Here is a 13,610-nt window from a genome sequence, read left to right on the forward strand (position 1 = left end):
AACCTCCATTGAAACTTGCCTCACCTCCTTTTGAATTGGCTTCACCATAATTTGTAGTACAGTTTATTCTTTTTTAAAAACCTCCATTGAAACTTGCCTCGCCTCCTTTTAAATTTGTAGTACAGTTTATTCTTTTTAAAAACCTCAATTGAAACTTGCCTCACCTCCTTTTAAATTGGCTTCACCATAATTTGTAGTACAGTTTATTCTTTTTAAAAACCTCCATTGAAACTTGCCTCACCTCCTTTTAAATTGGCTTCACCATAATACAGTTTATTCTTTTTAAAAACCTCCATTAAAACTTGCCTCACCTCCTTTTAAATTGGCTTCACCATAATACAGCCGGTTTATTCTTTTTTAAAACCTCCATTGAAACTTGTCTCACCTCCTTTTAAATTGGCTTCACCATAATATTCAGGTAAGGTATATTCATTCTTATTTTAAAAAACATCATTGTTCACTTCCCTCACCTAGATCATTTGGCTATATATAATACCTTTTATTCTACACTATTCTTCCCTTAAAAAAAACCTGATTGTACTCCTGCCTCCCCTGATCTGACATTTGCCTCTCAACGTACTGGAAATATACCCTTTTTTCAATATTTTTGTATTTTTGACACCCTTATCACGTTACGTACGTAACGTGCCCTCTCTTGAAAAAGACATCCTTTTTACGTGTTTTTTTGGTCGCGCATGGTATCCACTCGTCAATGTAAGTGGCCCCCCCGGGCGTACTGTACATAGTGTTATTTTATTATCTCTTTATATCGGAAACTTCGTTTTACCGAATTGCCATGCACTCTCTCCGACGCGTTTGAAGTCTTAGACAGCATGGCATACTACCAGCCGATGGTACACACACGCACACACACACACGTTATTTGACAACTTGTCTCTGGAGCCAAAGTTTAACTATCTGCATGCCTGCACGCAGTGTGTATTGAACACGCACGACCACGATCTAATGAATATTCATCGGCGAGACTGACGTCATTTTACGAGTCTCCTTTCAAACTTGGATCATAAGTGGAAAAACGAAATTTGGAGCTCCAACGCCGCGCCGAGAGTATAAAGGTAAATTCATCCGTTTTTCAGAGAAGATATTGACTTCCATTGATACGGTCTCTGAGAACAAATCTACTAAATAATTTAAGTATTTTTTATATCATCTTATAATTGAAAATTAATTAATTTTCTTCTTCGTTACCTGTCCTTGCACTTTTCCCCGGCACTTTGCATTTCTTGCACTGACTCCAGAGTCCAGTCAAGCCGAGCGGCGCGGGCAAGGAGTTCCCCCTCACCCGCAATGCCGGGGCGTAGCGGGGGAGTTCCGGCGTGAGCCGAGTGAATTTGAATCCCGAACATGAACACATTGGGTGATTTCAAGTACAGTGTTCGGTGTTGGTGTTGGTGTTGAGAGCGTGAAAAGGCTGCTGAACCGAGCCCCAACACCGAGCTGGTTTCAGGGTAACCCAGAGAGCTCCGGCCCGCGTAGCGGGCCGGAGCCCAGACGCTCAGTGTGCAAACGGGCATTCAGGTGAGAGTACCGTGAAGTTTGGTCAAAATAATTTTGATAATAAATAATTAAAACAGAAATTAAGCACTTACCACGATTGTATGGATGATAGTCTAACGAGTGGCAGTTTCCTGACATCGAGGCACAGACTGGAACCTCAAAAAACGATCAGTTCTGTCGCGGTAGCTCTCCTCTTTCAGAATTCAACACAAAATGGCCGATCGAGACCGAGGCTAGTATAGCACTAGCGCATATAGACTTTGTCAAATTCGCGCATGCGCCCTACACCCTCTCGAACGGCCATTTTGCTATGAATTTTGAAAGAAGGAGAGCCACCGCGACAGAACTGATCGTTTTTTGAGGTTCCAGTCTGTGCCTCGATGTCAGGAAACTGCCACTCGTTAGACTATCATCCATACAATCGTGGTAAGTGCTTAATTTCTGTTTTAATTATTTATTATCAAAATTATTTTGACCAAACTTCACGGTACTCTCACCTGAATGCCTGTTTGCACACTGAGCGTCTGGGCTCCGGCCCGCTACGCGGGCCGGAGCTCTCTGGGTTAGTTTCAGGGTAGACCAAAAGCTTCAGTCTCTGTATTTTGGTTGTTCCGCTGAACTACGTAGTACGTTGGCTCCACTCACCATACATAGACTGAAGGGGATGGGGCCCCGTACCTACAGCCAACGTATAGTGAACTAGCGTTTTATAGATCGCGATTTAAAACTGTTTTATAAGCAAAATTGAAAGTTTCATGGTTTCCATTATCAGGGAAATATAAATAACTTAAGTAATTGCATACCTTGGGCCGGAGTTATTGAAAAAAATCCTCTGGATGATTGAGAAATCTGTCATCTAAGACATTTTCACCTGACCTGACGGTTTTTCTTGCAAGTTGCCATCTTGAATGACGTCATTATCGTTATTAACTTAATGTCTCGAATCGATATATCGCGATTATAACTAGTACTAGTACTAGTATAACTAGTATCATTTATCTTCGGTTTCGTTCGCATATGGAGCAGATCGTATAATATCGAAAGCAATATCGATATCACATTCGTGATTGTTGACGTTCGTTTGTAAATATTTTATAGTTTGGCTGCCATTTTGACCATTTTTATCGTGTTCAACCCAATTAAACATCGGTAAAGTATATTTTTCATGCCTTTTTCATCTATATCGTTTAAAGTATTTAAACATTGAATTATCCAGTTTTAAAAGTTTTTTGTTTATACATCCTTAGATTGTAAATTCGATGTGTAAAATTACATCAAACTTTGGACTGTGAATTGACAAAAGGGAGGGAATGAGAACACATGCGAGCCCACACGTACACCCTACCGTCGGTAAATGGGGATTACAGTAAAATGTCAGAAATTGTTGAATAAATCCCCAGAAACGACGGTTATTCCTGTCTAGTTTCAGGGGAGCGATACCGATCGCGTTATCGATATCCTATGACGTCACGCCTCTGCGCTGCGCTGCTGATCATCTCAACTTTACGCGATAAATTCTCCACGACGAAAGTGAAATCGGGAAGAAATTGCAGTAAAATCTTATTGTACAGAATGCACAGGTTAAAATCACTGCAATAATCAGAAAGCATAAATATTATTTTTCATTAAAATGTGTAAAACTCTAGTCTAATGATTTGCGCTCATCTTAACTGTAATAGGTAATTTTACGGGGGTGTTTCATCGTGTTCGCCTCCTGTTCGTGAACTACAGTTCATCAACACCAACACCGAACTTGAAATCAAGATTTTCCCAATCCCTGGGGGTTGGTGTTGGTGAATAGGGAAATTGCACGTAGATCGTCAACACCAGCTGTAATGCTCGGTTCAGCAGACGACATTCAACACCAGAGCTCAACACAAACTGCCGGAAATACGTCATATTTTCCGAGGTCAATCCCAACACCAGCGTGATTTCAAGTTCGGTGTTGTAGCTGGTGTTGGCGTTGGGACAACACCAACACCAGCTACAACACCGTACTTGAAATCACCCATTCTGCTTGCAGCCTTGCACGCAGTCTTACCCACTCACACGTATTGCGAGGTTAGTATGTTATACGAACCTACCTCGCACCAAGTACGTGTTTACAGTATGGATTTTAGAGTTGTCGGTTAACATCGCTTCATAACGTGAATAATGTTAGCCGAAGCTCATTCCGCTACTCACCAGGGCTTTTTCTCATGTTTCTGGTGAAAAGCGTTCCATTTCCAATTTTACAAATTAAATTCATGGAAAAAGCATGCAAAAAAGAGCAAAATCGCTTACCTTGGCCTAGCCTGGAGGCGTCTGGGGAGTGAAAGTAATATACTCTACGTATGGTCACTCCCCGAACGCCTGGCGTTTGTACATATAGGCTCCCACACACCGAAGAAAAATGCAACTTTAAAAATGCGCCAAACTGCTAGTTATGTTTAGAATCTGAAGTTAAAACTTCTGTAAATGGGTAAAAATATTGGTTGGCAACGTTTGGCAAAAAATGGATAGTTATGGTTACAAAATGACGCCAAAATGACATGAAGTAATAAAAGTAGAAGAGAGTTTACTTACACTTGTTGACATCGCCATCTTTGATCCTTTGTTAATGCAACCTAGTTACGTGACGCGTATAGAGGGCGGCAAAATCATGAGCGGTGCTAGATTAAAAAGTGCTAAAATGTCCCGCTTCAACCACTGAACTAGAAATACATAGAGAAAATATATCTTTCAATTGCCTTCTACGGCGCGTTCTCGAACAATTGACCTAGCAAAATGGCGGCGGTCACGTGACTTATCGAGTTCGCCGGCGATGTTTTGGTTGGGTGAACATGACTTCCACGTATTTCTAGTTCATTGGTTGAAGCTCCCTGGGTTACATATTACTAAGAGTAAGAATCTGATACTAGTCTAGGCAGCTATGTTTATGTTAGACAGCTGGCAGCCGTCTGTTTCGAGGAGATTTTTAACATTTTTTTTAAATTTCTCCTCGTACACAGATGGCTCGCGATCTTGCACTTTTCACCCTATAAATTGCCCAATGCAGCAGCTTAAGGCTAACATAATAGAAAGGGATGCATTGTCATTAACATACTTGTAGCCAAGAGAGAGGAATGTCTATAATCATAGTAGAGGCTGTGTTCACACAGCATCCAATCTAGATTAAAGGAAGTGTTCACATAATACTTAAGATTAGTGCCTGTCTGTACAACAGTGAAAAATAAGACTTAGATACTCCATAGAATGTGCTGGAAATGCATGTATGCATAATGGTCCCTATACTGTGTAGGCTAGTGACTAAAAAAGGCATTTTAAAGTCTCTATGCTGACCTAGGACTGTGAGTGACTCTGAGAGGAGCCGTGGAAACATGTGACATCAATATCAACTTGGCTGTTAGAAAATGTGAAGATGTCGCTACATGTAACTACATGTTCATGGTTCACTCAAAATGTAAAAGAACAGTTGGGGCCAACTCACGTATTTACTTTTAGGCACATGTCTACAGCACAAATCTAGTGCCAGTGCCAAGCTTAGCTATGTAGCTATGGCTATATCAAGCGTCTATATACAGTAGAGGGGCTGGTCCAAAAATTTGGGTTGTCCCAGAAAACAGACAGATCTAACAAAAGTTACGTCATAAACCAAGTTAGCGACCGAAAGATCTGCATTGCCCTGGGCCTGCGCCTGCTGCAACTCACCTGTTTGTTCGCCGATTTTGCATGATTTTGGTCACGAACTTCACTGCATATAAAAATTACGGCGAATCTAAGCTATGTCTAACTGAGAATTTGAACAATAACGACTCAAAGCCAAAATAGGCCTAGGGGCCGACAGCCATTCCTGATCGCAATTATTGGGAAAGCGGTCAGCATATTGACCTTAAAATAAGATTGAGAGAGAGAATTGCTATGACATTTGCGAACAATTACTGGTGGGGAAATTCTTTTGAAGTCGGCCGGTGCAAAACAGCTTTAGCACCAGAAAGGTGATGCTGTTTTGTTACTATGTTAGTTGCCAGTTAGATTAGGTCTAGGGAGGTCACATAAAAATGTAATGTTAGACTGTAAACCAAAAAATCAGTCTATTTCGGTCAGGATACAATCATCACATTGGAGGGGTAGATTGAGCTCATTTTTTTTGCCCATTCTCAAGCAATTTAGGGGGAATGTATGCTGGGCTGCAAAATGTTTTTTTTTTACCACGAGTGCTAGGTGCAAATTCGGAGCACCTGCCAGGCATCGCTGAGCATAGCTACAACACTGATTTGTGAGTCGTGACCTCTATTATGAAATTCTTTCTCTCTTTTCCTTTTGGCAGTGTGTCTTAAAACATGGGTGAATCAGTGAATGAATTTAAGCTTGAACAGCCTCCAGAAGATGGGATCTCAGCCGTCAAATTTGGACCCAAGTCCTCTCAATTCTTACTGGTGTCTTCCTGGGATGAGACAGTGAGGCTCTATGATGTCCAAGCCAACCAACTCAGGGCAAAGTACAAGCATGACAGGCCTGTACTTGATTGCTGCTTTTGTGTAAGTACCCGTGGTAGAATTTTTAGGTCAGAGAGGATTTTCCTTAGTTTAACAGACTAAGCGCCAGCGGTCATTCATATCAAGTTATATACAAAAGAAAATTGTGAAGGTCATGTTGCAACGTAGCATGTTTACCACCTTGCCATTAAGATTTCTTCCGGTATGCATAGTATCTGTTAAAACTTGAATGAATGGTTATAAGTAGCTTTTATACCTTGTCCTGTTTCTTCAATTTTGCACCATTCTTGGTTCCCTATTCTTTTCCTTTCATGGAAATCACTTTATTGACAATTCTTTATTCCCCTTTAAAGAGATCAACACTAAGAAAACATTTAGGCCTATGCAAAATACTTGTAGATGCGATGACATCTGTCCGTAATTTCTATACATAATGATTAATTTCTTGTTGAGTAGACGAATGGAGTTGCTGTATCATTGACAAAATAGTGATGGACATGTTTTGTTAATTAAGGAGTGTGTCACTTGGTATTGCCAACTGTTTAATGAATTCATGTAATTTTCCCATTAACTTTGTTTGTTTTTTCAATATGTCGAAATAAAACCACATTAATTTCATTCTTGTCAGACATTGAACTCTGATATTAATATTTAATTTTTTGTTTTGTTTTGTTTTCTCCAGGATCAAACACATGTATACAGTGGTGGATTAGACAATATGCTAAAGCTGTATGATATCAACACAAGCACAGGTAAGGTATTTGATTTCTTCATTATTTCTTCTCAAATACTATGGGGTAAATCGTTTGGACTTGCTTTTTTAAAATGACCATCTTCACAGTTGTGTGCTTATAGTCAGTAAATGTATAAAGACAGTAAACATCATTATTCATTTCACATTGTATGTAGGTTGGGTTGAGGATGGAGGATGCACCATTAGAGTAGATTGGAGGGATGGGGGGTATCTCTGTATGAGGTCTTCTTCTTGTCGGGTCACTACACAAGACCTGTCCAGTGGAGGGTACAAGATCTGACTTTGGGGTTAAAGGACTCCAGATCTACGGGAGTGCATGGCTCTGGTAGGAGGGGGCAGACCAGAAGGTGTTGCATCGTCTGATCCTCCCCACACTCGCAGTGTCCCCATCTATGTTGTAGCCTCATTTCTGTATAAGGACTTTGCACCGTCCTGTCCCAGTCCATAGGCGATTAAGACATAGCCAGGTTGGCCATTCCTCACTTGAGCCTAGGTCCATAGGAAAGGAGGATGAGGATTATGAGGTGAATCCGGCAACCCCCATAGTTGAGGACAAAGGTAGATTTAAAACCTTGATGACTGACATCCCATCCTCTCTTTTCAACTTCCAGAGAATGTACTTGGAAACCATGAGGATGCTGTGAAGTGTGTAGAGTTCTGTACAGATGTCAATGTGGTTGTAACAGGTAGCTGGGATCAGACTGTCAAGCTATGGGATCCAAGGATAGGCAGATCAACTGGATCATTCTCACAACCAGACAAGGTAGGTGGAACATCAAGAATTAGGCTTAATAATTAGAGCTGATTGTAACTTTTTGTACATACAGTTACTCTTAATAGAAGGCCTACAATTAATTTGCATCTTTATGTTACACAGTCAAGGTCGGGTGGGAGTATAGTCCCAAGAGTCTCCATTTCCTCCTACATATTTTTGCTCTTCCTTAAGTATAGGACTGGTCTAAGAATAGGACAGGTTTTTTTTTTCAAAGTTGAGATTAACAAAATATGATATATGAGATATACTGTAGACTCAGCATGAGTGAAAAAAATCTATTTACTCAAAGAATTATTTCCGACCAGAATATGCCAACATGTGTTAATACAATTTTTAAGTCAAATTTTTCCTCAGTCAAAAGATTTCTGTGGCTGACGTATAATCACTTGTATCATTTGAACTCTCATCCCAACAAAGTATAACTCTCTCCCACACTGAGCATGCCATCTCATCACAACTACTTTAGCAAGCTTTTCTGATTATTATTATGGTTTAGCATATACTCAATTGTTGTTGCTCCATTCATCTTATTGTTCAAGAGGAGGGCATCACCACCCCTATGCCAAAAGCATATACCAGTAATATTACCTTACTATATGTCATGAGAGAGCCAGCTCATATTATCCTAAGCTATGGTATGATGTTGGAACTGTTCTTTTAAAAGAATTTTTCTGATTTTGATGATTTTATTTAAGGTCTACACAATGGCTGTAACAGGCGACCGGCTAGTAGTGGGTACCGCAGGCCGCAAGGTTCTCGTCTGGGATCTCCGCAACATGGGCTATGTCCAGCAGAGGAGAGAGTCTAGTCTCAAGTACCAGACCCGATGCATACGAGCCTTCCCTAATGGTCAAGGCTATGTATTGAGCAGCATTGAGGGTAGGGTCGCTGTGGAGTACCTTGACCCAAGTCCAGATGTCCAGAAGAAGAAATATGCTTTCAAGTGTCATAGATTAAAGGTGAGTTTAATGTGGAAAATCTCCCCATGAAAACTGATTAAAGTTTTTTGCATCCATTGGTGACTGGATATTTGAGTGATTTGATTTTGAAGATTAAAGTATTCAAAATGATATAATACCCGCCGCAGTATTACCACATTGGGTTTATGGTAATTTTGGTCTTTTGAAAATGTTTTTCTCCTTTGGACTTGATGACCAGATGATTGTATGAATCAGTTATAACCTGAAACCAACAGCTCTGTATCCACCATTTCTTAATTTTGTCAGTTTACACTCCTTTATTTGATAATCATGTGCAAAATTGAAAATTGTAATATTTCAATAATATTCAATAATTTGAATTTAAATCAAATTGAAATAATATGTAGTTAATCATTATTTGATACAGCATTTTCTTTGGAAACTACTTGTTATTACATGTATTAACTCGTGTCTTGTCCTGGTCACCTGCTTTTCAGCAATGTTATTCCCTATATAAGTAAAGAAAAAAAAAAGAGTTACCTTTGCCTAACTTAACCATGTTTTCATCTGCCCTTTCTCCACCTGTCTTTATCATATACCTTCTTAGGTTGATGGTGTGGAGCAGATATATCCAGTCAATGCAATTGCTTTCCACAACAGACACAACACATTTGCAACAGGAGGTTGTGATGGATTTGTTAACATCTGGGATGGTTTCAACAAGAAACGTCTGTGTCAGTTCCATTGTTATCCTACAAGTGTCAGCTCTCTGGCATTCAGGTTCGTTCAATAAGTCCTTTCTGAGAATTTAATCTAAGTCATCTGTTGAAAAAAATTGAGTTGGTGTGTGTGAAGTTAACTTTTTGATATACCATATAGCTCACTTAGCCCATAGGGTGAAATTACATTTATAATTCTCTTTTACCTTTTAGTGAATAGTAATATATATTTTGTGTCTTTTACAGTATGATTGCTCAGTGCCTGCAATAACATCATCTTACATCATGTAGAGACTCGTATTGAACCTAACAAAGTGAAACCTCTATTATAAAGACCACATATGTGAGTCTTCATGAGCAGGTCGTCATTATAGACAGGTTCATTTAAAATATGTATCAATGGAGGGAAATTGTTCAAGGGAAATCAAACTTGTCATGTTTACTGTACCACCGAGCACCAGAATTAAAAAGCTGCTTGAGCTATAGCAAGGAAAATTATGCATGAAGATTTTACACATTTTATCATCTAAAAAAGCACTATAAATCCAGCTATAATTGTTATATATGACTGTATATTCATTTTATCTTACCAAGAATTAAGTTTAAATGTCCTTGTTTCTTTGATTTTTCTGTTGCAGTAATGATGGTTCAGTGCTTGCTATAGCATCATCTTATACATATGAGGAAGGGGATATAGATCATCCAGAAGATTCGGTTTTCATCAGGAAAGTATCTGACCAAGAAACTAAACCAAAGAGTTGAGAGGGCACATTCGCTTTAGATGGTAACATTTTTAGATTGTAACAAATCACTGTACTATTTGGTGGAAGTCACACGCCTTCTTCTCTAATGTTAAACCATTACCTATTGAAACAAGATGATCCCAGTTCAAAGCCATTAGGAATCTCAGAATTCAGTGGGTTAACTTTTAATAATAAGTGTATTGTCTGCTTTACATCGGTCAAATCAAATATGGAGTTCTTAATAGTCTGTGATTTTCACAAAAAGGGTATTAAAGACTACCAAAATCGTTGCATCTGATTAACTAATAGCTTATTTTTCACTGAAAATTAATGAGATGATTTATGAAACATTCGATAAATATGTGAAATGACCTCAAAACGAGTATGGCTAGCGATAAGGAAAACAAATTTCACGACAACAGTATGTCATATTTGAATCTAGATTTCACCATTAGTATCTTACCTAAATTTCATTCGGCAAAATTTGATTTTGAAAAACATATTTTACAGTGAAAATATATGAATTAACATAATTTTAACAACATATATATCTGTCATAGAAATAATGTTGCATATACTTATATGTTTTCCTTATAATTTGCCCTATCCATCAAAGATATAAATCAATTTATGGCTAAAAAGCACAGCTAAAGTTAGAGATATGCATCGCTGATTTAGTTTTTCACAGATTTCACAGATTTTTCTCAGACAAACTGACTTTATGGGCATGGGGTATGGATGTGGGATTTTCAACTGTATTTGATCGCATTAAATAAGTTGTATTGCAAGTTTATAAAAACAGAATCTAGTGTTAATTCACTTTAATGTACATTTTTCTACAAAGTGCATTTTTGGGGCTAAAATATAGATATTTTCAAGAGTCATACCTATATTAAATCAGGTTAAATTTCAAGTACCGGTAAGGCTCGCACTGAGATACTGCATATTCCATTTGTTTGCAAAGTCATGCATATTACTTCATGAATGATTTTATGAACACAGTCTGGGATTTGTTGCAGATAGAATTGCAATTGAAATCAAATGCAATTAAAAATCTATTAACTTCAGATTTTTTTTTTTTTAACTTTGCACAAGTTCCAGTTAGTGCTCAAATTTTTTTCTTTGCAAGAGGCCAAAAGATCAGGTAATTTTAGCTTCATCCACCAGTAATGCGTGTCTCACCCATGTACTCTGTTTATAGTCTAATTATGATCCCTATATTACAACTTGAATTGTTTGTAAATAAGTATGGTTCAATTACTGTTGGTAGATTTGGATTTATTCTATATGCTTCATCTGGAACCAAACATTGAAATGGATCATGTGAAGAAGGTGGTTTTCAAAATATTATTTTGATTCAAATATGAATTAATTTTGTCAAAATTTTAGATGCCATTCTCCATAATAATTGTTCTAAATCAATGATGCATAGCTAATTTCTGCACTGTGAAAGAAATTGAAATAAGTCAGCAGTGGTCATGTTTAGATGATTCTTCCTTTGCCAACTATATGATATGGAAATGGAAGTTCATACTAACTTTGCAACCACATACAAAACATAGAAAATACATTCTTCGTAATCCTACTGTAAAGTACATGTAAAATACTTCTTGAAGAATTACAGCAGTTGCTGAAGAAATTTCCACCTGTCACAAAAAATGAAATCTTGGCCTCCACACAATTGCTCAACAGACTTTACTTTGTATAAATCAGTCTTTTTTTTCTTCCCATTTCTTCATTGTACCCTTTAGTGTGTATCCTCAATTGTACCATGGTACAAAATTATGGAATATGCAGATTTTGTGTACGTAATCTTATTTCATCGCAAGCAGCAAGTATATGGTAGTCCAATAATGAATGCGGGCATTTAGCAAAGGGTGCTAAATTTATGCGCGATAATACAAGAAATCGGCAAAGTTTGTGATTTTGTACCTTGGTAAAATTGAAACCTATTTTGAGAATATTAGCCTTTTTGTTTTGCTTCACATACGCTGTAAATTTCATGTGTTGTATACTTGAGTATGTCAGTGAATATGTTTTGATGCACTAGATTCCTTGATGTAAAATTTGTATAAATGTAAATAAAGTTTCTAGTACATTGTATAACTATCTGAAGAGTTGTATGTTTATGATGCTTTGTTTTGATCACTATTTGTAAAAAGATTCAACAAAAATGAGAAATGAAAATCAAAACATGTAGACTGAGATTCATAATACATGTACATAAATTTATTTTCACATTTGTTTGTAAATTCATAGAATCATATGATTGGCTTCATCATTATTACAATATTATTGACTGGGCATACCTTCATCACTTTATACACACATACATGTTCACATAAACCACCATGTGCAAAGCATATCCTATAGGACAATTAAGACATGCCTGTAAAATTTCATAACATCTGTTTCATTCAATTAATTCCTGTATTATATATTAAATTGTGAGTGCTAGGGAGTCGAGTGTAAAATAGTCTTCAAAAACAAGACCCTGATTCACAAGCCTCCTATTGTATCCATTTCAACTACACATTTCCCATAAACCAGTCCCAGACAGCTTCTTTAGTCTGCAAATTTAGACAACATTTTGAAGGGGAAAAAATACACACATAGTGTTGATTTTGGATGAAAAAAAATATAGATATATCTCCTCAAAAGGGTGCTTTATAGCTAACCAAGAAAAAAAATACATGTAGCCCCAAACAAATTTTCATAAAATACAGTCAAAAAATGCAAATTGAGTAGAAATAACAGTATAACCCATTGAGCATTAGATATGCCTGACACTTAAAATTATGAAAGTGTGCTTCATGCTTAATTAAAAGTAGAGGAAAAAATAAAAGGCCACTAGTAATAAAATGTTGGTTTTTGGAAGAGAGATGAAAAGCACCAGAAAAGAATGGCAAAAAAGATGGGTAGGGGGAAGGAATTCCATAAAACTGTTCATTAGTTCTGACTTGATGCAGGACTGAGTGGTGTGCTCTTCTTGAGCTAAATGAGATACTATATTGCCCAGTGTTTTGACAAAATGGGCCTGAACTTCTTTCCCTTTTATCATTGAATTTTAGCGACAAGAACTTTAATGTGATGGGAATCAAAATGGGAATATGAAATTAATAAATCTGATTCAGCACCCAAGAACATGCTCGAGTCAAGCGTAAATTACAGGCTTTATGAAACAACCCCCAAGCTTATTGATACTTAACAATACAGTTAAGACCACAAAAGTTGAAAGTCAAATTTTAAAAAATACCAGACCAGTTGCCCTATACCAATTCCTATTTCTCTCAAGATGAAAAGATTTCTGTGATCCCAGCACATTGACTTTAATAGACACACAATGTGTAGATATATCTGCATCTTAATGATCTGTCATACACGAATGTCTTCTATCATTTCATTGTTTTGAATTTTTAAAAATCAATATTCAAATTATCAAAGATTTATCGGTCATCTTCGTAAAAATGTACTTTGAATTTATGGTTCCATGACATTTGCTCTGGCAACAATTGCTCCGAAGGAAAATCTGCACATTAAGCGAAACATAAAACCTAACCTCCAAAATTAGATAAACCCTAATCCTAATCTTTACATTATTCTGAACCAAACACGCTATTAAAATCCTCACTCTAATCCTATGCCTGGCTTCTGAGATAATATGACCGGAGCAATTGTCACAGAAGCAAATGTTGTGTCACCT

General features: G+C 37.4%; 1 protein-coding gene across 1 annotated transcript; it reads left to right on the top strand.

Annotated features, from left to right (window-relative positions):
• Positions 1–798: 798 nt before the first annotated feature.
• On the top strand, positions 799–12,013 carry LOC129273338 (mitotic checkpoint protein BUB3-like). The gene is made up of 7 exons (XM_064108064.1): positions 799–1,076; positions 5,828–6,038; positions 6,679–6,748; positions 7,362–7,513; positions 8,221–8,484; positions 9,053–9,225; positions 9,803–12,013. Exons 2-7 carry the CDS (start codon positions 5,841–5,843, stop codon positions 9,924–9,926), a joined length of 981 nt encoding a protein of 326 aa, XP_063964134.1. The 5' UTR covers positions 799–1,076; positions 5,828–5,840; the 3' UTR covers positions 9,927–12,013.
• The last annotated feature ends 1,597 nt before the right edge of the window (positions 12,014–13,610 follow it).

This window comes from Lytechinus pictus, chromosome 12 (assembly GCF_037042905.1).
Source record: "Lytechinus pictus isolate F3 Inbred chromosome 12, Lp3.0, whole genome shotgun sequence".
Lineage (NCBI taxonomy): Eukaryota > Metazoa > Echinodermata > Echinoidea > Temnopleuroida > Toxopneustidae > Lytechinus > Lytechinus pictus.

Bases quoted from the DNA above. Each gene is read 5' to 3' on its own strand.
- LOC129273338 (XM_064108064.1), top strand. From the start codon at position 5,841: ATGGGTGAATCAGTGAATGAATTTAAGCTTGAACAGCCTCCAGAAGAT. The intron at 6,039-6,678 runs GTAAGTACCCGT...TGTTTTCTCCAG, and splicing joins TACTTGATTGCTGCTTTTGT to GATCAAACACATGTATACAG. The intron at 7,514-8,220 runs GTAGGTGGAACA...ATTTTATTTAAG, and splicing joins CATTCTCACAACCAGACAAG to GTCTACACAATGGCTGTAAC.